This window comes from Pleuronectes platessa, chromosome 8 (assembly GCF_947347685.1).
Source record: "Pleuronectes platessa chromosome 8, fPlePla1.1, whole genome shotgun sequence".
NCBI classification, from domain to species: Eukaryota; Metazoa; Chordata; class Actinopteri; order Pleuronectiformes; family Pleuronectidae; genus Pleuronectes; species Pleuronectes platessa.
Window position 1 is genome coordinate 25,460,404 of NC_070633.1, and position 23,832 is coordinate 25,484,235.

Sequence of the window (23,832 nt, forward strand, 5' to 3'; positions counted from 1 at the left end):
AAGCTAGGTTATACAGAAAACCTCAGATTCTGATCTGAAATTAAGTTGCACCTTGTTCTGAGTTGTCCCTTTCGAAGCGTAGCATTAATATCATTATTCTTTCTGTTCTCCTGATCAATTCTATCAGATGTGTAATCCTCCTTTTCTTCATTGTAGGCAATGACTCCAAAGTGGACGGGCTGGTGAACTTCGAGAAGCTGAGGATGATCGCCAAAGAAATCCGCCATGTTGGTCGCATGGCGTCCGTCAACATGGACCCGGCCCTCATGTTCCGGACAAGGTGAAGACCACTTTTAAAATGCTTACGCCGGATTTCAGATTATTCTACGTGACTCTTCACCCTCCCTGTAGCAGCAGTCAGCTCACCTCCGACTAACCAGGCTCTGTTGGGGTTAGCCGGTTCACATAGATTCAGTTAAGATTTCTGCATCACGCTTCTCTTCCAAGCAGCTGTTCCCTCTGGCAACTGTTTTCTCTGGCAACCGTCCCCCCCCCCCATACACATTGTTGGCATAAGATGTGCACAGTGCTCCCGTGAAAGTGTGTCTTTGTCTAATGATGTCTCTTCCTGGTGGAGTTGTTGCCATTTGATTCCCTCTCCGCTGACTTTTCATGTGGGTGAAATTGCTTCTCTTTGGTGATCTTGGTGGTCTTTCCTGTCCTAAGCTTTGTCTCCCTCTCTCTTTCTCTCTCGTCTCATCCACCCTTTGCCCCCCATGCTTCTCTGTTCATGGCACCCGTCCTCTAGGAAGAAGAAGTGGAGAAGTTTAGGGTAAGTTTGGTCACCACCTGCACCACGGCCCCTTCACTCTGCCAATTTGCAAGCTGCTTTTCTTCTTTGTTTCCTCTAATCAGTTTGAGTTTAATCCTCCTGCTAACACTGCCTGAGCCTAACCGAAGGGCATGAATTCAAAAAAAGGTCACTTTTGCTTACGTTAGTGGGAGCAAACCACATAAATTGAGCCACGTTAGAATATAATATTACTGATACAGGCATCTAGCCTTGCATAGCAAATGTGACCTTTTGTTATATGTTGTTTTAACTAACAAAATGCATGAAGCTTTAGTTTCAGAACGTTGACGTTGAGGTTTTTATCTGTTTGTCAAACCTCTGAACAGCCAGAGATTCCTGGATATCAAGTGTTTGCTTTTTTTTAAGTCATGCTTTACATTCTTGTGGTCAGATGGGAAATCATTGCATATGCTGAGCGCTCGATGGGGAACATCACCTAAAATGAGAAAAATGTCTCGTAATTTATAAGATCTGCGTCTTGTAATTTTCTTTTTGATAAATAATCCCCATTGAAAATACAACTGGATGCGTCATTGACAAACACTCAAGTCTTTTGTCTGTGTTCCGTTTGACATGAGTCATGAGCCAGAAAAGGCTTTTTACTACCACTACAAGCAGCTCTGACTCAAGCCACAGAAATGTAAACTATGACCGTGTTACACTTGTAGAACTCCCCTCCTTTCTACTCGCCCCTGTTTGGCTGAAAACACCAGCTCCCTCCTCACCCCCCCCCCCCCACTCCCATGCTGCCTGGAATGTCTGGAATGTTTTGGTGTTGAGAGGAGCTGCTGTAGCCCCCCTCTGCATGTCCTTTTTTTTTTTTTTTAATAAACCATGTCCTACGTGCAGAGCAGTAGCATATCTATATCCATACTCGCCTGTAGGTTCATTTACAATCTGAAGCCATGTCTAACTCTCTGCCCTCTTCTGTGTTTTTCTGTGTTTCCTGTCTATAAATCTGCGTTCCCCCTGTGTGTATATGCGTTATCCTACAAGCAGCTCTTTAAGTCAGGGTAGTGCCAATGCGGCGGTGCTGGACGTCACGCAGACGGGCGGGCACAAGAAGCGGGTGCGTCGCAGCTCCTTCCTGAACGCCAAAAAGCTTTACGAGGACGCCCAGATGGCCAGGAAGGTCAAGCAGTACTTGTCCAACCTCAGCCTGGAGGTCAACGAGGAGAGTCTGCAGACGCTCTCGATGCAGTGTGAACCCTCCATCAGTACGCGTGAGTTTGTGACGCAGAGTTTTACACACAAGGACATAACAAATATTTTTTACTCCACTGGGGATACACACATGTTCCCAGGACCCACAGACCAGAGACAGACATGGAGTCACCGCTGTAGTAACAAGACACACAGTCTTACTTACAGACTTATTGGCAGCGAATAGAAATGGTTAAACCAGCAGGACGGTTTCACATGGTTGATGCCAGTTTTACTTGCTGTTTGCTGCTCGCAGACACAACTGTCCATCATTTTTCATTCTCATACACTACACACCAAATTCCTTCTTCTTCTTCTTATAAATCTTTGTCTTTCTCCCCGTACTCAGTGCCCAAGAACGCCGGTGGGAAACGACCAGACACGTCCCCGGTCGTGTCTAGAGCTGCCAGTCAACAGAGGGGGCAGTTGACCAAAGGAAATCAGGCTCTCCAGGTCCCTAACGTGGCACTTTACCCATCCCGAAAGAAGGTCCCGGTCAAAGATCTGCCGCCTTTCGGTAAGATTAAGATTGAGGTTCATGAATTTTCTAGTAATTTAATGTGTACAACCTGTTCTTTTAGGTGTTTGACAAGTTATTATCATAACCTGTTCAATAACAGTTGTGAAATGAGCGAATACAATAATCAAACTGACACTCGCCTAAATCACAAGGTCAAACCAGAACAATGCAACAAAGACAGAATCTCGGTTCGATATTTTTTTTTTTAAATAAATGTATAAAACGCAATTTACTAAACCAGAATTCATTTGAAAAATATTTTTATCTTTACTTGACTTAAACTCTGACTTTAATGATTATACCAACCGGAACAGAAATATTTGAACATATTTCTTGTTTTCATTTCTCTTGACAACCGTGTGATTATTGACACAGTGAAACCAATCCTGTATAAATCACCTGTTCTCTTCCACCCTCCACTCTTCCCTTGCTTTCTCCTCCACAACCTGTTATTTCAGATGATAGCAGAGGCAGCCTGTCCTAGCGTCTGTGTTTACGGCATTGCTGCCTCCTAGAGGCTGTCTGGCAACAAGCTTATAGAGGAAAACAAATCCCAGACAAAGCAGTTTAGCATCCCGACAGCCTCGGGGGGGAAATGGCAGCGTTCCGCATGCTAATTCTGCTCATCTTCTCGCTCATGTCCACAGGCACCAGTTCTCCACAATCTCTGAAGAAGATCCTGTCGCTGTCGGAGGAGGCGAGCGACAGGCACCGGAGGCAGCCAGAGGACACGGTGTCCAACGCCTCCTCCCAGCTCTCCTCCCCTCCCACCTCCCCCCAGAGCTCGCCCAAGAAGGGTAAGTAAGCCAATAATCCTCCTTCCCTCCCCCCTCTCTCACACCACTCCTCAAACTCCTGCTCTCTTCCATGATGTGCCACCAATGCCACCTGGTGGTCGCCTCTGTGAATTTAGTGTCAGATTATTTGCTTTATTCAAACCAAGGTAATGTTGTTACTTCAGAGATCTTTGTAGATTAAGTTTGCAGATTCATGCACAATGAGTCTCGCCATAAGAAAGACATTAAATAACCAGGACTGACAGTCGTCTATTACTAGAAAATATGTACTTACATGGATCAGCAGACGCACGTTACTGTGCAGCTCTGGATCCTGTTACACTTATTATTTCAACGTCTACCACACTCCTCAGGGTTGTGAAGCACTGTAAATTCACTTTCAAGACTTCTGTAGAATATTTTTCACATTTTGTCTTAAGTTTAGAACATTTCTTACATTTCTTTCTTTTTTCTTTTCAGGTTACAACCGGATGGGCGACGCCTACTCAGACTCTGGTCACAGTGAGATCTCGTCTCGCTCCAGCCTCGTCAGTAACTCGTCTTTCGACATGGCCCAGGAGGAGAGGCGGCTCCGTCACTCCGGAGGAGTCGGGGAGTCTCACATCGTGGGAGCGCGGCTGGAACGAAGAGCCACCACTGACCCAGACCAGTACAGCCTTGGGTACAGACACTAAGAACTCATTTGAATATATGTTTCTGTCTCAGGTGATTTTACATATAGTGTAACCTTGCTTGTTTTTTTTCATCTCACAGGTCATATTCCTCAATGCAGGACTGTCGGGGTATTTACGTCGGCTGCCCGACGGTGCTCTCTTCGCCCAGCTCAGAGGAGCTGACCCAGGATCAGGGCGACCGTGTTTCACTCGACGCTGCAGACAGCGGCCGAGGCTCCTGGACTTCGTGCTCCTCCGGCTCCCACGACAACATCCAAACAATGCAGCAGGGGCGCAGCTGGGAGACTCTGGCCTTCGGTGGGGGCGGAGGTGGAATCGTTGGACTCCCTCCCGGCGGACCAGAGGCCTTCTTGGGAGGACATGCAGCCCTGTGGGCGGCACAGGCCAGGGGGAGCTGGGCGTCTGCCAGCTCCTCGTCATCCTCCGCCGCGTACTGGGGAGAGGACTCCGAGGGGGACACCGGCACCATCAAGAGAAGAGGAGGGAAGGACGTCAATGCTGACCCGGAAACGAGTAGCATCACATCCACCGGGTCAGAGGAAGCCAAGCATCACGGCCGGCCATCTCCATCACCCATCACTGCTGGGGGTAAAGGCCTCATTTGTGAGTGATTGAATGTAGCCGTACAGTTTGATCGCTCTCTGGGAGTTTTGTGCAGTAGAACAGATAAAGCTCTACCCTGGAGTGTCCTGTGACCCAGAGGTTCAAGATCCTCGTCTCACCACTACCACTACCTTCAATGTATTGTATTTTAAACGTGCCTTCATCCTTATCTTCTCTTTTGTGTCCACTCAGCACGAAAAGAGGGCCGATACCGGGAGCCTCCCCCAACCCCCCCTGGCTACACGGCCCTGAACATCAACGACCTCGCGGAGGGTCAGCATCCGGCTCCGTCTGTCCCCACGACCACAGCGATCCACTCAGGCCGCCGGCCGCCCGACTACTCCACGGCTCTGCAGCGCTCGCGTATGGTCACCCAGTCCCCCGACTCCCACCAGGCCCAACAGGGGGCCAAACAGCGGTTGGGCGGCCTCCACCGCACCTGCTCGCCAGCCGGGGACCAAGAGCGCAATGAGGAAGAGGAGGGTGAGTCCTTGTCTCCCAAACTAGTCGCTCTGAGGAAGCCAAAGCGAGTGGCACCGCACACACCTGAGACTCCCAGACCATGAGTGTGTGTACGGGGGTTAACAGGCAGGGCCCCTCCCCCCGAGGCAGGTAAAAACTAATTTATCAGGTTGCCCCCTCCCCTCTCCATTCCAATGAACCTGCATGTGAACAGGAACACACACTTGGACTGAGACTGCCCATTCCTTCACACGAGCTCGCACAGCACCAGTAGCACCAGTCCCATTTCAAATCTCCATCTTCTGCCAGTTGACTGTCCGAGTGCATGAGTCATCCTGGTGGGATCAGACAATCACCACTTCTCTGCTGCCACACACTCTCTCTCCTCTCACCTCTCACACACGGTGCCGTTAGGGTCTCCTCTCCCCCCCCCCCCCCAATGCAGTTTAACTCAATGCCTGAAAACATGCACTTCCATTCTCCCCGCACCCCCACGCACCTGACCCACCTGCACTGGTTGAATTCTGTGATATTGTAGTTTCCAGATGTTGAAACAGAAACATGTGACAATGAAATCAGAATCCTACCTTCCACACAATCAATCATTGAAATGTAGTAAACATTAGTTTTCCGTTCAGATGATAATACGACTCAAAAAGTCCCTGAGACAATTAAACCATCACAGTGAACATTCCGCTTTAAGCTCTAGGGACGAACAAGAATCAAGCTTTGATTCTATAAGTAAGTTAACAAATGTTTGTTGAAAGTAAATGTTTCTATTGAGCATCTAGTTCTAACTAAAGAACTTTCAAGCTGATGAGGATACTCAGATTTATAGATACTGATATTTTGGCCAATATATAAATATTAACAATTTATGCTAACACGTTGTTCTCAAACCCCAATGACGTAAACTGTATTCTAAATAACTATAAATGAAAAGAAAACCGAAATATATAGAACTTGAATTAACAAAATAAACAAACATACTGTAATACATTGTTTATTCCCTAAAATAAAAGTTTTCATATCAGCAAACATCAAAATAAAATAGTTCATATCAGCAGATCGTTATTGGCCGACTCTTCTTCTGACCCTCTGATCCGTCACAGCTGTGAGTTTTTAATAAACTGAAGAAAAGACAGGAAACCGCAGCAGGGAGTTCAAAGTTATTAAACAGAAAAACGTTCAGCCATAAGGAATCTGTAACCTTATCTGAATCTGGTTTAGGTTTAGGTTTAGTCGAGAATCCTTTATTATCCATAAAAACGACATCGCAAACGTCTGCTCCCTCTGAACACGAGGACTTTGACAAGCAAGCGACAGAGCGCTGCACGTCAGAGTAATCACATATATCTGATGTTGGTGCATCATTGAGTAAAACCAGACGGGGACTTTTCAAAGCTCATCATAACTCATTTGTCAATAATAAAAAAAAAAACAGAACGAAATCGACAAAACGTCTTTTGTCTCTGTCAAACTTCAAGTCGCTCCAAGTTGATTTTCATCTCGCACTGACATGAGCATGAGACAGGAAATCAGTCTGAAGGCGTCTGACAGTAGATTACACGTGATTCATGTCTTTGACCTGAAAGAAAACAGGTTTCAACTCTCACTCGAGTGAACTCACTACTTTTTAGAAAGTAAAATGTGTCTGTGGTGTGTCTGTGTTGTGTCTGCGTCCGTCCTCTGACCGCGTGTCTGTCTTCTCTCTCCACAGAGGACGAACAGGTGTCAGCGGTGTGAGGGACCACGGTGGACGTCCTTCTTGCAGTAACTTGAAGCCCCCCCCCCCCCTGGTTCGGGGTGGGCAGGATTACAGAGACAGACCAATAGACTTCATCATCAGTTACATACGTGCCTGCCTCCTCCACTCGGCTCCCCCCCCACCCCCCTCCCGATCGGTGGACTCCTCTGCTGGTCTCCCTCCCCTGCCTTAAAGCATCATGGGGGGTTGAATGACCTTGCATGCAACAAAAAATACTGTGAAGAAGAAGAAGAAGAAGAGGAAGAGGAGGAGGAGATGGAGAGAGAGAGAGAAGGTCAAAGACGATGACTAAATGCCTGGCACTTTGATAAAAAGACTAGAGAATCATTAACTGGCGTCGGGGGAGGTCGACCTGGACGCACAAAACACACACGGAACCACAAACACGTCGCTGTCAGAAACCCTGTTAACACAACAGCATCATGACGTGTTGAGCTTCATCTGCACTTTCCTTATTTTCTAGAACAAAACAGACTGAAGACGGAGAGAAACAGCGGTTGACTTGACTCTTCATTTTTCAAATTCCCTCTAGATTTCAGTTCTTCTTTTTCTTTTCGTTTGACTGATGGGAGAGAGAGAGAGAACACAAGTCAGCCCATCGTTTCTCTGCCTGGACTGAAAACAACCCATCTGTCGTTGAGTGTTTCGGACTCGGACAAATCCAGTATTAACTCGTGTTTCACATGTGAACGTTTATCAAGTGTTGGTTCAAGTGGAAGCTCAACATGCACAGTGTACGGACACACACACACACACACACACAGAGTACATGTTGTTGTACGGACACATAGACAAAAAAGACGGTTTATTACAGATTTAGCACTTTCAGCACAATCCCAGATGTTACCAGACGTTTGGCCTGGACACCAGGGTTCGATCCAACCTCGGAGCTCGTCCTGGTCACATCGGTTTCTCCTCATCATCCTGTGGTTTGCTGTTACATCGTGAGCGTGCGCCTCTGTCAGTCGCCTGTTGGTGAGGTTTTAAACAAAAAAAAAAGCACATAGGCCATCGAGCGCCGGCTGAAACCTGGGGGAACACGTTGGTTTCTGCGGAATCACAAAGGAGCAGCAGCGACAGACGCCTGAAGGTTGGTCCTGGTTTCTCGTGTGAGGTTTGGACGCTCGCAGGATTTTTCTCATCTCGTACGAATCAAGGCTGGAGAGCGGTGGCCTCTTTGTATTTGGTCGGAAAGGGATCAAGCAGGGTAGTGAACATCAGCAGCTGCCAACGTGTAAATTGTGAGTGTAGCTCAACTTTTACAAACCAATCTTGTACAGAGTCTTACGATACACACACACATTTCCTTTTTTCAAAATATAAATACCCATGAATTGAGATTAGGCTTCTTTTTTTTTTCTCCCCCTCAACTTTTTTTGTGAATGTCCAAAGCGCCTTACGATGCCATGATTGCGTACATTTCTTTACGTGCTCGTTCCTCGTCATGAATCACCTTGTTTCAGGAGCAACTCTTGAATCAAGCAAAAGTGGAGAGAAAATGCCTTATTCAAGAAACTTCCCTGGACGTTTAAGACTCGGTACAAGATGAAGTCAAGACATTTCTCTTTCTGTTACGTGGCTTCGGGACATGGCCTTGTTACGGTGTGGTACAGATCCGTCTACACACACAAGTGACCCTGCGCCTCGTCCGCTGCTGTCGATTCATCTCAAGAAAAACAAAAATAAAACCCTCTCACCTGTTACAGACATCAGCTCCATGGATGCTGTGTTCCTCCTCCGGCCTCCCGTTGAATTGCGCCACCAGGGGAAGTGGCTGAATTGTGTATTTTTTTTTGTTTTAGTTTTTTTTGGGGACTCCGGTGCAGAAGCTGACAAATGAAGAATTTCCTTTTTTATTTTTTATTTCCCAAGGCTGCCAATCAGAACGATCAGATTTCTTTTTTTCTTCTTCTATCACTGATTCGCACTGATCACATTGATCAGTCTTGGAAACGACAGACTGAGAAAAAATAAGATGAATGAGTGCAGTGTGTTTTTTTTCCCCCGGGGGAGGGGGGGGTTCCTTTTTGTTTATTGTAATATTATAATTTTATTTTTTTTGTAATGGCTGCAGATAGATTGTTAATAATTTGTTTGTATTACAGTGGTGACATGCATCATTCACTTTCATTCAACTCTGAAGATAATGTGCATATTAGCGGGCCGAGTCCTATTTCGAAAAACAAAAAGTTGCACAAAAATGTACAAGCGTAAAGATAAAAGTGTAGTGGGTAGAACTGCTACTCCGTGTGATGTGTGATGTCAGTGAGAAATGTACATTTAGCTGGTGATGACCTTCTGTTCTTCATTCTTTCTCGTACTACTTTGACCTGTGTATGTCTTTTAAAAAGACAATCGGTGGAGTACGTATCGGTTGTTTTTGTATTTTTAATACAATAATTGTAAATATTGGTTATATTTTTGTTCAAATGTACTATGTTTATGCCTCAACATCCAGTTTATATGAAGCTGGGAATCAATAAATACTGCATAAAGAATCAACACCTAGGTTTAAATGCACTTATTCATTTCTTTCTGCATTTTGATGTCTTTCTTTTCTAAATTGTTTTTCTTTGAGAGTTTTTTTTTTTTTCTTCTTTTCCTCCCAGATACCGTCTAGTGTTTGCACAAGTCATGAAAGCAACTTGAAAAGTGTAACCCTCATACTTTTCTATCTGACCCCGCAGTGTGTCAGAATTAATAAAAAAGAGATATTGAAGTCTCGCCTTGCTTTCATTTACTCCTCTCGTATTGTCTTGTTATCCAGAGCTTTGAGAATAGCACAAGTCCCAGCTCTAATTTTTCCTTTATTAGTGTTGTTTCTAAATTGTTCCTTAGATTAGCTGTTTGAGTTTAATATGAAATTCTCACAGTCACCGCATCCCTCTCGTCATAAGTAAGATCTTATTACCTCTGGGCAGAGCTCGGGGGGGGGGGGGGGGGGGAACACACACACACACACGCGTGCTGTGATATTAATTTCTCCTTCTAGAATTTGTTATTTTTTTACAAATCTGACAAGAGATTCACTTATATCCAGAGAGAGAGTCCTGCTCTATGAATAAAACATAAGGAAAACATTTTCATTACATTAAAAGGGAAAAATCTAAAGTCGTCTGCATGAAAATGTCTCAACTGCACAGAACTGGAGCTGCAGTGGTTTGAGAAACACAGCAGTTACACCACTAGAGGTCACTGTTACTCCCCTGAACTCTTCACCACGAGTTTCCAAACTTCTCAGCCTCTGATCCATGAAACAAAGACTCCAGATACTTGAGATCATCACTAATAGAATGGTGGTTATTTATTATGTGCACATGTCACAGTGATTCCTGTGCTGCTGCAGATGATTCTGCTTCTAATCCGTTATCATGTGGGGACAAGAATATTAAAAAGCCGATGACGTTTAACATTTTTATGTTGAATAAGTTTTTGTTATCATTTACAACAATTATGGCCCAAATACTCTATTTCTATATACTAGTACATTTCTGGAGGTCATCCAGTGACGTCCCTCTAAAGCTGTTTTCAGACAGGTGCTGATCCTCTGGACATTCGACTGCATTTATGAACGCAGATGTCCGAGTGAGACCCTCTGGACTTCCTGTGGAGCAAACCCCGATGAATAAAAAGTCTGAAATGAGAAAACAGCAGTAGATCCTCGGCCAGACTCAACTTGAGTGAGTGGCTCGGTTGATGATGCTTTCTAGCACGTGACCGACCCTAACAGAAAACAAATATCTCAAGATTAAAAATCAGAGCCACTCACGTAGAAGAGGAAGAGGTCGAGAGTTTTTTTTTTTTATAAAGGCCTGTATTGATTTACTGTAAATAAAAACATGTGAAACTCTGGAGAGAGTCAGGACCCAGTTCTCCGGACACACTCAAGAAATCACGTCTGAAAGCGGCTGCCTGTCTTGAGACTCACTTGGGGTCCATTGCTACACACTGTGTTAAATATAGTACATACATAAAGTGAATAAGCTCATTCTAAACCCACACACTACCTCTGACTGCTGTTAACCTTCTCATTAGCCGCTGTCATAACAGTTCCCTGTTGCTGTGTGTTCAGATGGTGGGGGGGGGGGTGCTCTGCCCTCGGAGGATTTCACATTCTGACCGTATCTGTTACAACTGTCTCGCTCGTCACTCCCGGTCCTCATGAATAATGGAGCCGCACGCTGTCCCCGGTTCTCTGTCAAAAAGCCGAGGGCCCCAATTTGTCACCCTCTCCAGAAACTGATACACACTCGCACCATGAGAAATGAGGAGCTGCTCTGACACACAAACAAACACACATACACACTTTTACAAAAACTGTCAGTCCAGTAAATAAAGGTGAAAAATAAGTTTCAGTGTCTCTTGATCCATTTTCAGTTTTTATTCTAAGTCTTTCACACAGGAGAGTTTCGGACATGAGAATATTTTTGTGCTAATATTCAATATTTGTCAAATTGTCCAAACTGCCTCAAGTATTTTATTATTTGTGGTTATTATTGATTATCTGTCTATTTCTAGAGTGAGAAAGTCAAGTCACAGTTGAACGAGCTAAAAATAAGAAAAGAATATAAAAAATATAAGAATATATCTATAACACTTGATAAAAAGAGAATAAAAAAGGCTAGAGAATATTAAAAATCTATAATTGAGGATTAAAATATTGCGTATCAGATTCAGGAGATATATGTTTTAAACTTATAAAGGATAAATATGAAATCTTTCATTTCTCTCCCATCAGTCCAACTCTCCACCCTTCTCCTCCTGATGTCCCCCTCAGAACAAACCGAGGTGCAGCCCCGACGCTGACAAATCACGTTTTCATGGGGATGGAGCATCGGAGGAGAGGATATTGTCAGAGCTCGCGCCTGCGTTGGACAGATAACTGTGAGTGACACGAGGATGGAACAGAAACAACTCGAGAAACACCCCGAGCTCTGCTGCTGCACGAAATGACAGCTGCTGTAATCTGTGTCCGACATTAAAACACAGACCAGACTGTGGATAGAGGCAGATTCTGAGTCTGTGAGTGTGCTGCTCCTTCAGAGGCAGCAGGGGGCACTCTTCTCTATGAAAACAGCCCCGCATGGACGTGTCCACTCTTTCCCAGGGCGATGGGGCCTTATCGGGGGGCAGCAGGCAGCCAGTGGTCGTCTGTAGATAGACGCTTGGTGTGTGTGCGTGTGTGTGTGTTTCTGTGAGTGTGAGTCGTGGGCCGTGTTCAATCCAGGCAGCTGTGGGTCATATTATGGGACCGTCTGGATTCCTTTCATGGTAAATTGGATGAAGGCGGCAGCAGCACTGGAGCTGAGGGGAGTGGAGATGTCACAGCGTCCAGCGGCCTGTGTCTGGACACCAATGAGGCTAAACACACACACACACACACACAGACACACACAGACACACATACACAGACACACATACACAGGCCCTGGCAGACAATTCAGTTAAAAGCTGTCAGAGACCAAAGAATTGAGAGGAAGAAAGATTAATAAAAGCCGTACTCGCTCCTCTGCTCAGTAGCTTTCCTGCACAAGTTTCTGTGGTGAAACCTGGTGAGGAGGAGGAGGAGGAGGAAGAGGATTTGATGTTTTGACGGAGAAACATGTTCACGCTCAACACAAAGGGACTCAAGCTGTTTCCATCAGTAACTATAAATCAAAGCTCCTTTAATCATCTTTAAAGATTCTTGTGATATTCAATGATTCTGTCAGATATGGTGAATGTAATCAGAAACAATCTATTCCTCCGCTCGACTCGATCCTTCATCCTTCCAGCTTTGCAAACTCCAACTCCTCCATTTACGTTTTGTTTTGGTAGAGCCACTTCCCGCCGTAAGAAACCCAGCGAGCTCCATCGATACATTTTTGTATCTTATGACACCTTTAAAAAAAAAAAAATCAATAGTACAAATCAGGCACAAAAGCGTCAGTATTCTTTCCTAGATAAGCGTCACCCAACGACTCGGATCTGTTATCGCCTCGTATCGACCGTTTGGTTATTTGTGACAGAGAAGCCATTTTCCTTCTGTTCTCTTCACGCTCTCGGTGCCGCTCGTCCCCTCGACTGCTCCGGCTCTCGAGTCCTCGCTGTGTTAGATGAGCGGATAGCGACGCCGGCCTCTGACGGGGAAACCTGCAAATGTGCTGAGATAAGAGGAGGCAACCGAACACGTGACCGGGGAGACCAGAGTTATCAGCATCTGTAGGAGAATGTCTGTGATTCTCCTCATAGGCCTTTCAGACGATTATTTACATCTGTACATCCATCATCCATCCATCCATCCATCAATGGATCTATCTCTCTATCTATCTATCTATCTATCTATCTATCTATCTATCTATCTATCTATCTATCTATCTATCCATCTATCCATCTATCCATCCATCCATCCATCCATCCATCCATCCATCCATCCATCCATCCATCCATCCATCCATCAATGGATCTATCCATCTATCTATCTATCTATCTATCTATCCCTCATCCATTCATCCTACTAAATGAAACTCGGTGTGATGTCACTTCCTGTGTCCTGTTGACTTTCACTGACCCATTTGGCCACAGTCTGAACTGTTATTGCAGCCGAGAGCTTCGCGACGCCTTGAATTCAAATGTTTCTTTCGAGGGGAAACAAACTCAACGACAAACCTGACTCACAATAGGGTCGTTAGCATGCAGCCGGTAAACAGGCCGAGTGTGTTAGCATGTAATTAAAAGTCTCAGGGTCCTGAAGGGCGACAGGTTGAAATGCAGAGAGATTTAAGGAGTGCATTGTAAAGCAATAAACTGTGATTTACCTCTGGGAACAGATATTTGGATATTACAACAGAGACCAGGCGTCAATGTTACAAATGTCAAAACTGTGAATGTCATAATATCCAGTTTGTCCACTGGGATCATTACATCTCCTCTTTGAAAGGGAAAACAATCTTTAATTTGTTATTAAGTACAATGATGATTGATCGTGACATTTACATCAGCCACAGTTTTCCTAGAGGAGGGCGACAGAAAACTACATCGTCCAGGTCATGGGTTGATGTTACTGGTGGACACTTGTTCACCGTTCTGTTACTGGGATGAAGAAGCGATTCAGAGTTTCCCCTTGTTTTGAAGAACTGGGACTCAGCGTCCAAGTTTCTCCGTTTGCAGTGAACAGGACGTAGATATTCGGCTGAATGGGTCGAGGTCTGAACCACGACTGAGGGGTGGTTCACAAATAATGGTAAGTTAATGACCCCTGAGCTAATTAAGTCTAGGGGCGGTTTCTCACTGTGCATGCAGGTGCTCAGTGTATCCTGGGATTCGTTGGCCTGAGGAGGAGGATCCGCCCACTGGAGCCGTCACTACTCGGTGATGGAAGGATGCATCTGAGACCCAGGGAACGTGATCATAAGCTTGAGATACGATGAGTCCCAGGAGGCGTCGTGGCAAGAAAAGGAATCTGATAGGTGATACATAACATTTGTTCTATAATCAATACGAGTACAAACAGCCCCAGAGCGACTTTCATGTTCGATGCCGTGACTGAAATCCAGAGTCCGGTGTTGTTCCCTCTGCGTCAGATCTTGTGTCATGTGATCATCACAACGAGGAGCTGACATTCACCCTCCCTCTGAACCACTAATTGGTTATTAAACCTAACTGGGTGTACTGGGGGAGGCACAGACGGTGACTCATGCTGGTCAATACTCATTTGAGGTTGTGTTGGAAAAAAAACTGTAAAAACCTCTGTTGTGTTTACGTTTTGTTTGTGTTGCTCTGCGTGGCGACTGTACGTTTTATCAATCAGCTGCTCGACAGATGTTTCAACAAAACAAGTTTGATTCGATTGAATTATGTGATTATTAAAGTTGTTTGTAAAGAAATAATAATAATTTAAAAAAGGTTGGACCTTGGTGGAGGTATAGAGCTCTTCTAGTGTTTCGGAGAAACCAGGTTATAAATACACTGCAGGTCAATACAAGACCAACCAAGACAGAGGATGGAAGGTGGAAGTATAGTTCAGTGGATTTCACGTGGCTCTTCATGGTCAGATTCACTCAAAGCTCTGATCTGGTCGACATGCAGGGATGTCACATTCCAGACTGTCCCAGCGTCCTTATGAAAGCCTCCACGTTAATCTGCTCCACATAAAGCTGGTATTAGTCCTGCTGCTATTTCTGTTTGTCTCTGTGGACACTGACAAAACCACCGCTGCTCGCTTTAATTACATTTATTATCTGAATGGTCCTGGGGACAAAAAGACAGCTAATGGAAGCTAAAGAACAAAAGCCGTGAGTCACATCCCACAGAATACATTTAACTCATCGATGGTTTGATTCTGAAACATGTTTGACCCACTTTGGAATATTTGAGTGACTCTGTAAAAACCTGACCTGCAGTGGAACCTGCACAGATCAAGCACGTAAAAGTTTTTTTTAAGTGATGAACTTTGTGTCAGTGACTGAAACAAATCACCTCAGGGTAAAGACTGATTTGTGTGAAGCTGATTTAATCTCTAAAGTCGTTTAAAAGGCTTCAACATGATCAATATTCAAGCTGCAGTCATGTGAGGTGGAAGCGAAACTGCCTCCGAACCAAATTCTCATCATCTTCCAGTTTAACACTTCAAAAGCTTCTCGAACAATAATTCATCATTAACAGGAAGTAGTGACGCAGCAAACCTGCATTTCATGCATTTATATAACCTGTATAAATTAGGAAAGTGCTGACTCAGGGCGCGTTGAATATTGTAAAGTTTTGCTGAACAGCACCAGAGGAGAGAAGGTAGTTTACCATCAACAGGAAGCATGTGTGGTCCAGTGTCTTTAAATAAAGATGGACGACTTGTCACCTCACAGTGCGGAAAAAATGAATCCAATTTATCCCAGATTCTGGTGCCGCCATCTTGTGCTTGGCAGCATCTGTGATGGGTACAGACCTTCTTCATATCTTGCTTCTATTTTTTTGGCCCCGGCCTCCAGACATCTATATTTTAATGTAATGAAATGTTTCTTTATATAAAATGACTCATCAGTGTGCGTCCTCCTTGTGGCTGCAACAGAGATCCCCCCCGATACGTGCACACGATCCACTGGAGCCACTCTTTGCCGTCGTTAATGAAATAGCATCAAATCAAAACTAATAAAAATCAAACTGATAAGAAACACAAACATCAGTGTGACAAGAATCACCTAAAATGACCGAAACCTTCTTTGTACTAACTATTATTTGACCTGTGTTTTGATTCTTCAGTTTCAGACATGTCCCATCCACTAATATGGAGGAGGTGGGGTTTATGAACTATACAGTGGTCCGCCACCAGGGGGCAGTGAAGTATTTACACAGTCTATGGTCTTGTCAACATGCCTGCTGGAAATTGAAGACGTCACAATAAACTTCAAACATGATCGTCCATAATCCGACAGGAAGACTCGTGGCCTGGTGAAAAGAAGAAAACACCATTTTACATCTCTTCCTCCTTTAATTTGACCGACCCTCTGAATCCTCCCCATGCTGTGTGTGTTGTGTAGCAGCCAGTGTTGTGCCGGGGAGGCAGCATCGCAGCGGGGGAGTTAGGCAGCAGGATGAACAAGCTCTGGACAGCCTGGAGGCAGCAACAGCGGAGGGGAGGATGAGGACTGAACTAAACTCCATCTTAACCAACATCTCCCACCCCCTCGGTGGTGGGCTGAGAGCTACACAGCATCTCCAGCCTCGGCTGTGGTGTTGTGTAATAATAACACCAAACTCTTATCAAGCTCGGCCTCAACCAGGAGCCGCAGGACAATCAACCGATCGATTAGTCCAAAGCTAATTAACGAACAACTATAGCAACTGATTAGCAGCGAGTTTGATTCTGCTTTTGTTTCTGGGAACTTGACGCCACTCTCACATCTGTACAACATCAGTAACACTGCATTCAGACATTGAACTCTGGAGTGTGTGAAGGCAGATGTCCGAGTGGGAGACTCAAGAGTTTCTGGCCCTCGAGTATAAAGTCAGGAGGAAGTCCGCAGCAGGAGATCTCCCTTAAATGTTGATTTTACACTTAGTATTAATACTTTAAAAAACATGTTGAAAGATCATCTTCAAATGTAGAAATAAACTTTTCCTGCACCTTGGCGAATGAAGCTGGGCCAGAGAAGAGCTTATTAAACTTAAGGTATATTCAGTTTACAATAGTTTTTTATTTACGAGTTAAGCATATAATCGTTATTCAGTTTATAATTATAATCATATATTGTTTATCAACAGCTTTTCCTAATTTTCTTACTATTTGCCAGAAATACTTGTTTAACTGAGCCTCTTGTTTGTTTATCCACCGAAAAGACCAACAACAAACAAAGAATAAGTTGTCTCCTACGTTTTTGCTTAAAAGTTCAGAAATCGGATCAATATAAAAACAATTTGAACCTGGTTTTAATAAACTACAGTTTGTTTCTTCAACCAAGCTCAGTCCCAGCCTGTTGCTGCTGGTATATCAGGACCTGGTCTGGTTCTGCTTCTTGTTGTGTTGCACCTCTTGCTGCTGCATCTGCTGTGTGTCAGTGTTGTGTTGCTTCTGTTGGCAGCGCGGCAGCTTTTGCAGTGACTGTCTGTTTGCATTGGTGTTGATCATGAATGAAGGATTTCTTTGTGGCTCAGCTCTTGTGTTTGTTTTGTTTGGCAGGTGCATTGTGTTGCTTCCATCTTTGTTTCCACACTGGAAATAGGAAGAGTCATATTTTGAATGTTGTGGACACAGCTTATTTCCCTTCAGGTTATTTTCCATTGTTCTGAGGCTTTGGTTCATTCCGAGCTCGGGTCTCCTGTAGAGATGAATATTCCACCTCGTATTTGCTTTCAGGATGTGAAGATCACGGCTGTCCTGCAAACTGCCTGTTCATAATTATATCAAATATAATATCAGCGTGGAGGAAATCCCTACATCCCTTCTGTAAATCTTAAAACAGGCATATTTCATATTCAAGTCAATATTACAGGAATCAAATCACTTTCTTTACTTGTCTGCATATCTTGATTAAATATAAAATACTGAGGAGCCGTGTCAAACCTCACTGAGTGTATGTGTTGTGTTTCTGGTGTGTCTCATCCTGTCGCAGGTAGATCACTGGGTTTAGGTTGATGAGTGAGTTGTGTTGTGTTGCATTGTGGAACGGTCGCACTTTCAGGTAATTGCTGTGATAGACAGAGTTTGGTGTCAGCCGTCAAGTAGAAGATGATATATTCTGTTAACTGAACAATTCATGTGTTTGGTAGAATGAGCTGATGTGTTTTATATTTAATCAAATTATTAAACGGCTTGTCTAAAATGAGATATGAAGAAAATCTCATTTATTCATGTTAAAAACAACCACACACTTGCAGAAATAGATAAATTAACATCTATTGAATAAACAGACTCTTATGAAACATCAGCTGTTGAATAAAAATCTGATTGAAAATGAGAAGCAATACACTTTTAGGATGTTTTCAGGTTTCCAGGTTCTCAGGTTTTTCTACCAGGATCCCCCCCCTCCCATGTGGAACCACGGCTTCTCTCAGCTTTTCTCCTTCTGTTGTTTGATTCTGTCTCAAACTGCCTGAAACTTTGCAGCAAGTCCAAAATGTCCAAAAAGTGTTTTCACCCAAACCCATGGTTCATTTTGATCCAGGCCGAGTCCTCCTCTTTTTGTTCTGACTCATATTTAGTCTGTTTGGTCCCTTTCACACTAATCTGGTTCAGATTAAACAGAAAAAGAAGGAAGGTTTCAGGCCAACGTGTCTTAATTCAGACACAGCACATTTTAATTCAGTTATTTAATTTTTGAATGACTGGGCGACTTTACCAGAACCTGATTTTACGTTTAGCTGCTTCTTTTATCTAAAGTGACTAATACTTACAATCCATTGGGGAGCTCAGCATCTTGCCCAAGGACATTTTGGCATGAGCTGGTTGGTCATGAATATGAGCCTTTCAGAGACATATCTGTATTTTTCTTTTATATGTTTGCTTAAATTTGTGCCAGAATCAGGTATGTCAGAAGGTATACATATATAATGATATATAACGACGACCCTGGTGGGACTCGAACCCACAACCTTTGAATCACTTCCTCAGTGCTGATGCTAGAAGTCCAATGCGCTGTCCATTGCGCCACAGAGCCGCACATGCATCAATGTGACTGATGTTTGAATCGTACAGACACGCAGAAGTGACCCCTCGTACAGCAGTAGGATCCCCCCCCCCCCCCCCCCAGCTCCCTCTGGAGAGCAGCTAATCAGCTCCCTCGTATTAGTATTCCTGTTTCTCGCCGCGTGTTCCTTTCACCAGCTGCCCGGCGAACATCTGAGTGGACGTGTGCATTTAAATGTTGTCCACTCGAGTTATCTTGAGCTATTAGCATCTCGACAGCGGCTTTCACACAACATTAGGCCAAACTCAGAGAATCAGCAACTCGCAGCACGATCATCAGATTAAGTTATGATGGAAATTGTTTTATCAAAGGACCAATTCAATTTATAAAACTTGAAGGAGTTCAGTCAACATCCTTCTTCATTAGATGAACCAGGAAGAGCAAAACGGATTAATTACAACATCTATAGGGAACTGTTAAGATAATATTTGTACCAGTGCTTTGGGGGGAATGCCTGTTCACTGGTTTGACTCCCACAATGGTTCCTGGTGGTTTACCAGTGTGAACAAACAGGTTTTCATGTGTCAGCACAACCGTGTGTTTATGTCTGAGTCTGAACAGCCTGAGATCTATTTGAGAACATTTGTTTATCTCAGGTTTGCTTAGTCAAAGAGAAAACTCAGCCTCCCTGTCAAGGTTCAGCTCAGGTTGTGTAGAATGATGAGTCAGCACTTCGCTGGCGTTTTCCATCTTTCTACTCAAAATGATCATTTCACAGACTCAGTGTTTCCCACAGGTTGAAAATGAACTTGTGTTGGTGGATGACTTGGTGTGTGTGTGCGACTGATGGGCAGAGTGGAACCCAGATTATTTTATGTCTTTTCAATTTACACATGTTCCCTAAATGCCTCCAGTGAAAAACAACTCAGACAGATGTGTGGCCAGAAGGGAATTGATATGGAAAGGGTTGAATGAATCTGGGTGGGATTTCTAGTCTGTGTATTTGAATCTGTAATGTCTCCGTCTTTCTTTGGGAGTGGGAATAACTTCTCCGCCATGGCTCCTTCTCATCGCAAGTTTCCAGCAGAGTCAAACCCAAAAGTTTGACATCGTCTTGCAATGCACAACTGTCAAAAAACCATGTTTGCATCATTAAAAAGGAAATTCTACAATTGGAGGCATGTGTTTTCCGATGGTTTTGGACCAAACTAGTTCTCAACTGGAATTGCTTCCTGATTCCTGCGTCTACAAACCTGCAAACACAATTTCCCTCCTTCAGAATGTAATAAAGTCTTCAGGTGGCTGCAGGTCTGACAAATAGATCTGAGCAACAGTGTTTTGCATGAAAGGATTTGTTGCTCATGTAAAATATATCATCAGATATCAGAGATTTTCTAGACAAATTTTGTGAAACTAAAGTTTGCTCACAGATAAGACAGATGTTATCGGCTTCTGTGCATAACTCACGTTTTTAATCTTCAACCAGAGAAACTCCAGCAGTGAACTCTCAACATTTTAAATCTGAAGTTGGAGTGGTTTTGTAGAAATTGTTGCAGCGGTGAACGCCTGCAGCTTTGAGCATAATGAGGAAAACATTATTAAACACGGCTGCAGTGTTTTTCTAATGCTCCATAATTATACATGACACAGTCAGTAATCAGGGTCGAGCTGCTTTCAACAACTTTCAAACTGGTTTCGTTATCGAGTAAAAAACACCGGAGCGGTATGTTCCAAGTTTTACCAGTAGGTGTCACATCTGACTCTGGGGGAAACAGTCCACTTGGTGGCGCTAGTGTGCCTCTTAGCTAATTAACCAACCGTGAATGAACGCTAAATAAGAAGCAGAAAGTCAAGCGAGGCCACAATCAGCAAGAAATCTGGTTCAAAACAATATTTTATTTTTAACTTAAATCATACTTGTTGTCATAATGTTTTAGTTTTCTTAGAGAAAAGTCTCAAGGTGCAGATTTGTCTGTGTTCTGCGATAAAATGGGATTTTCTTCATATTTCAATGTCTTGCTTTGTCTAACAAGGTAATAAAAACTATCTATTGCAAAATGTGATTTGCTTGATAAGATGACTGATAAATTGAAATTGTTTATTCAATATTTTATGAAAAAATAATAACAGATTTGTTTATTAACAATAGATAAAGCAACTTAATAAAGAACCACTTATGTTGCCCTGCATGTGTTTTCTCTTTATTTGATTTATTAGACTTCTGACACGTGTGTTTAGAAGATTTACATAAAGCTATATGACTAATAATGGAAATCAATTAACGGACAAATAACAAGCAACTTGTTTGTAATCAATGAAGATTTTATTAAGTCAAAGCAAAACGCTGAAGCTGATTGGCTGCCTGGAATGAGCCGAGAGGCAGGAAATGATCAAACAAGCATGGAGTTACATAGTTGAGCCAATCCGCTATACACACACACACACACACACACACACACACACACACACACACACACACACACACACACACACACACACTCACACACATACACACACACACACAGATAGGAGGGAGTATCTTTAATGTATATGATCTTAAAACATCAGAAAAAGCTAAATACATATTTGACATTTCAAACACACAGAAAGTGGATACAGCTTTAGCCATCCAGTGTTTGCTGTATAAACAGCTGCAGGGAAATCAAGTGATTAATGATAAATTCAAAATGTTCTCGTCTGCCTCTTTACTGCGTCGATAAATCCATCGGAGCCACGAGCGTGTTTCCTCGGCAGCTCCACTCATCCCAGTGAATAAGATGCAGCTGTTTAAATAGGTTTTATTGACACAGACTCAAATTCCGTTATCAAATAATGATGAAGAAACCACGAGGAGGTGAGAGTAATGAAACACGCCTGAAGCTGGGAACTCGTTTTAATGTTGCACGGAGGATTATTTTATTTGTCTTAAGATCGTCTTTCATTACAGTTTCTCTTTCAAATTGACTTTTGAAAAAATCGAGCTCAGGGGTCGGTTGTGAAATCAAGTTTTCATTTTATTCCTCAAGTTCCACGTCCTTGGCTGTGTCCTAATATTCAGTTTAAATGCTCATTGGGAATTTTTTTGGTGTGTCCGTCATAAAAAAGCTAAATCCCTGGTGCTGCTGTCTGCCTCCATTATACCCCCCCCCCCCCCCACCCTCACACACACACACACACACCTGCCACAGGTACAGCTCAACACACTAATGTGGCTTTAACAAATCTAAAATTCAGCCGAGTGTCACCTCCATTCTGAGATTATATGTAAAAAACTCGTACCAGTTATTACGGTCGTGAACAGAGTTGATGACATAATCACCGTTTTGGGCTCAGGTGTTATGACCTTCAGGTTTTCAGGGTTTAATTCATAAAGTCGTGTCCCCATCAGAACGAAGGCTCTTTGTGTTTAACTGAAGTGCCTTCGGCGAACTGTCCCTGGGTTTGTGAGCAAGTCCAGTGGTTGTAAAAAAACTTTCTTGATACCTCGATCTGCAACGTTACAGTTTGAAAACAAATCAATAGATCAATTATTTTAGTTTTTTTAACATCTGCAGACTTAAATCTACAATCTATAAATCTATAATCTATAAATAAAGTGCAACAGTCAACAGGCTGTTCAAAAAATGTATTGGTGCATTTATAATATCAAAAAATACCAACTAGTGAAACATTACTTCAAACACAACCACAGGTAAAAGAAAGAAATGCTACTTGGACCTGAGAACAGGATGAAGTTTTCGAAGCCGTTGTGTTTTCATGTGTGAACGACTTCGGCCTCACATGACCTTTGTCTGTTCGGTATCGATTGTAGATATTCTTTAGAAATGAACGCTACATGTCTGCACACAGAAAACAAACCAGAAACCACGTCTGCAATGACCTTTGTCTGTCCCAGTCATCATTGCTGCTGGGTGGAAACCAATATGTCCACAGAAACACCAATCTGCGCTTCGTGGTGCGCCCTCTAGAGGAGTCCTCCAGTATCACATTGTGTAGAGAAGGTCATCTTCTGGTTCTATCTCTGGTCTAAGATAAAAATTGAAAAGAGAAATGTAAAATGAGTTAAACTACTAAAAATGACAAATGGAGACTGTGGAGATATTTGCTGCATCTGTACATTCCATTTATGACTCACTTTAAAAACCCAGTCACAGCTCATCCAGCTGCTCACGGCTCTGACCTCCTACGACTCAGGCGACTTCTTAATGAGAACTTATCGTCACGTGAGAAAACGAAGCGCAGCCATGTTCCGACTGTATTTCAGCTGATCTCGGGGGGGGGGGGGGGTTCTGCTAATGGCAGGGGAGTTGCAGGTTTGCTTGTTTGAGGCTGAAGCCGGCCTGTAATCCTGTAGCCCACTCTCTGAAGGACAGACAATGCAAAACATGATTTGATTCGTTTCCAGCACCATTCTTGATTCTGTCGTCTCCCCCCCCCCCCACTCCACCCCCCCACACCTCCGCTGAGCCCGACCACGTTCAAAGCACATTAGAAAAACACACAACACTCTAGTGCAGACGCAGGGGTGCGGAAAAAAAAAGGCATTTCTAATCTTTACTGCTGCTGACGGCTGCGACCATTAAAAAGAGGTAAATTACACACAGAGAGAGAGAGAGAGAGAGAGAGAGAGAGAGAGAGAGAGAGAGAGAGAGAGAGAGAAAGAGAGAGAATCTGTTAGAGTTTAAGTGTTTTCTTTCTTTAGCTCGGTTTGACCAGTTTCATGTGGCTGCAGCTTTTCATCTCATTTCCCTTGTTTGTCGGAGAAAAGCAAACAAAACAAAACGTACTTATTGATAAGTTCAAGTAGAAAATGCTCATTTACATGTTTGACAAGTTGCAAATACCTTGGTACTGAACATATCAGTAAAATGTACACAGGCATTTAGTTTTCTATCATAACAGCCAATCTTAGTG

At 43.5% G+C, this 23,832-nt stretch overlaps 1 protein-coding gene and 1 non-coding gene across 7 annotated transcripts in view; one reads left to right on the forward strand and one right to left on the reverse strand.

Annotated features, from left to right (window-relative positions):
* Positions 1-9,539, forward strand: part of rapgef2b (Rap guanine nucleotide exchange factor 2b) — a 98,850-nt gene extending 89,311 nt beyond the window's left edge. For 2 of the 6 annotated variants that reach the window (XM_053428717.1, XM_053428718.1), the window contains 8 exons: positions 157-280; positions 749-772; positions 1,793-2,016; positions 2,346-2,513; positions 3,164-3,313; positions 3,773-3,974; positions 4,067-4,590; positions 4,783-5,706. In XM_053428717.1, coding sequence (XP_053284692.1) covers positions 157-280; positions 749-772; positions 1,793-2,016; positions 2,346-2,513; positions 3,164-3,313; positions 3,773-3,974; positions 4,067-4,590; positions 4,783-5,156 — 1,790 coding nt within the window. In that variant the 3' untranslated portion in view covers positions 5,157-5,706. Of the gene's footprint in view, positions 1-156; positions 281-748; positions 773-1,789; positions 2,017-2,345; positions 2,514-3,163; positions 3,314-3,772; positions 3,975-4,066; positions 4,591-4,782; positions 5,709-6,772 lie in introns of those variants that run through there. The other 4 variants (XM_053428719.1, XM_053428716.1, XM_053428714.1 and 1 more) reach the window with 4 other exon arrangements.
* A 9,316-nt stretch (positions 9,540-18,855) lies between these two features.
* Positions 18,856-18,948, reverse strand: trnar-ucu (transfer RNA arginine (anticodon UCU)). The gene is made up of 2 exons: positions 18,912-18,948; positions 18,856-18,891 (listed from the first exon to the last, which is right to left on the reverse strand). It is a non-coding gene; the product is annotated as a tRNA-Arg (tRNA).
* Positions 18,949-23,832: the final 4,884 nt, after the last annotated feature.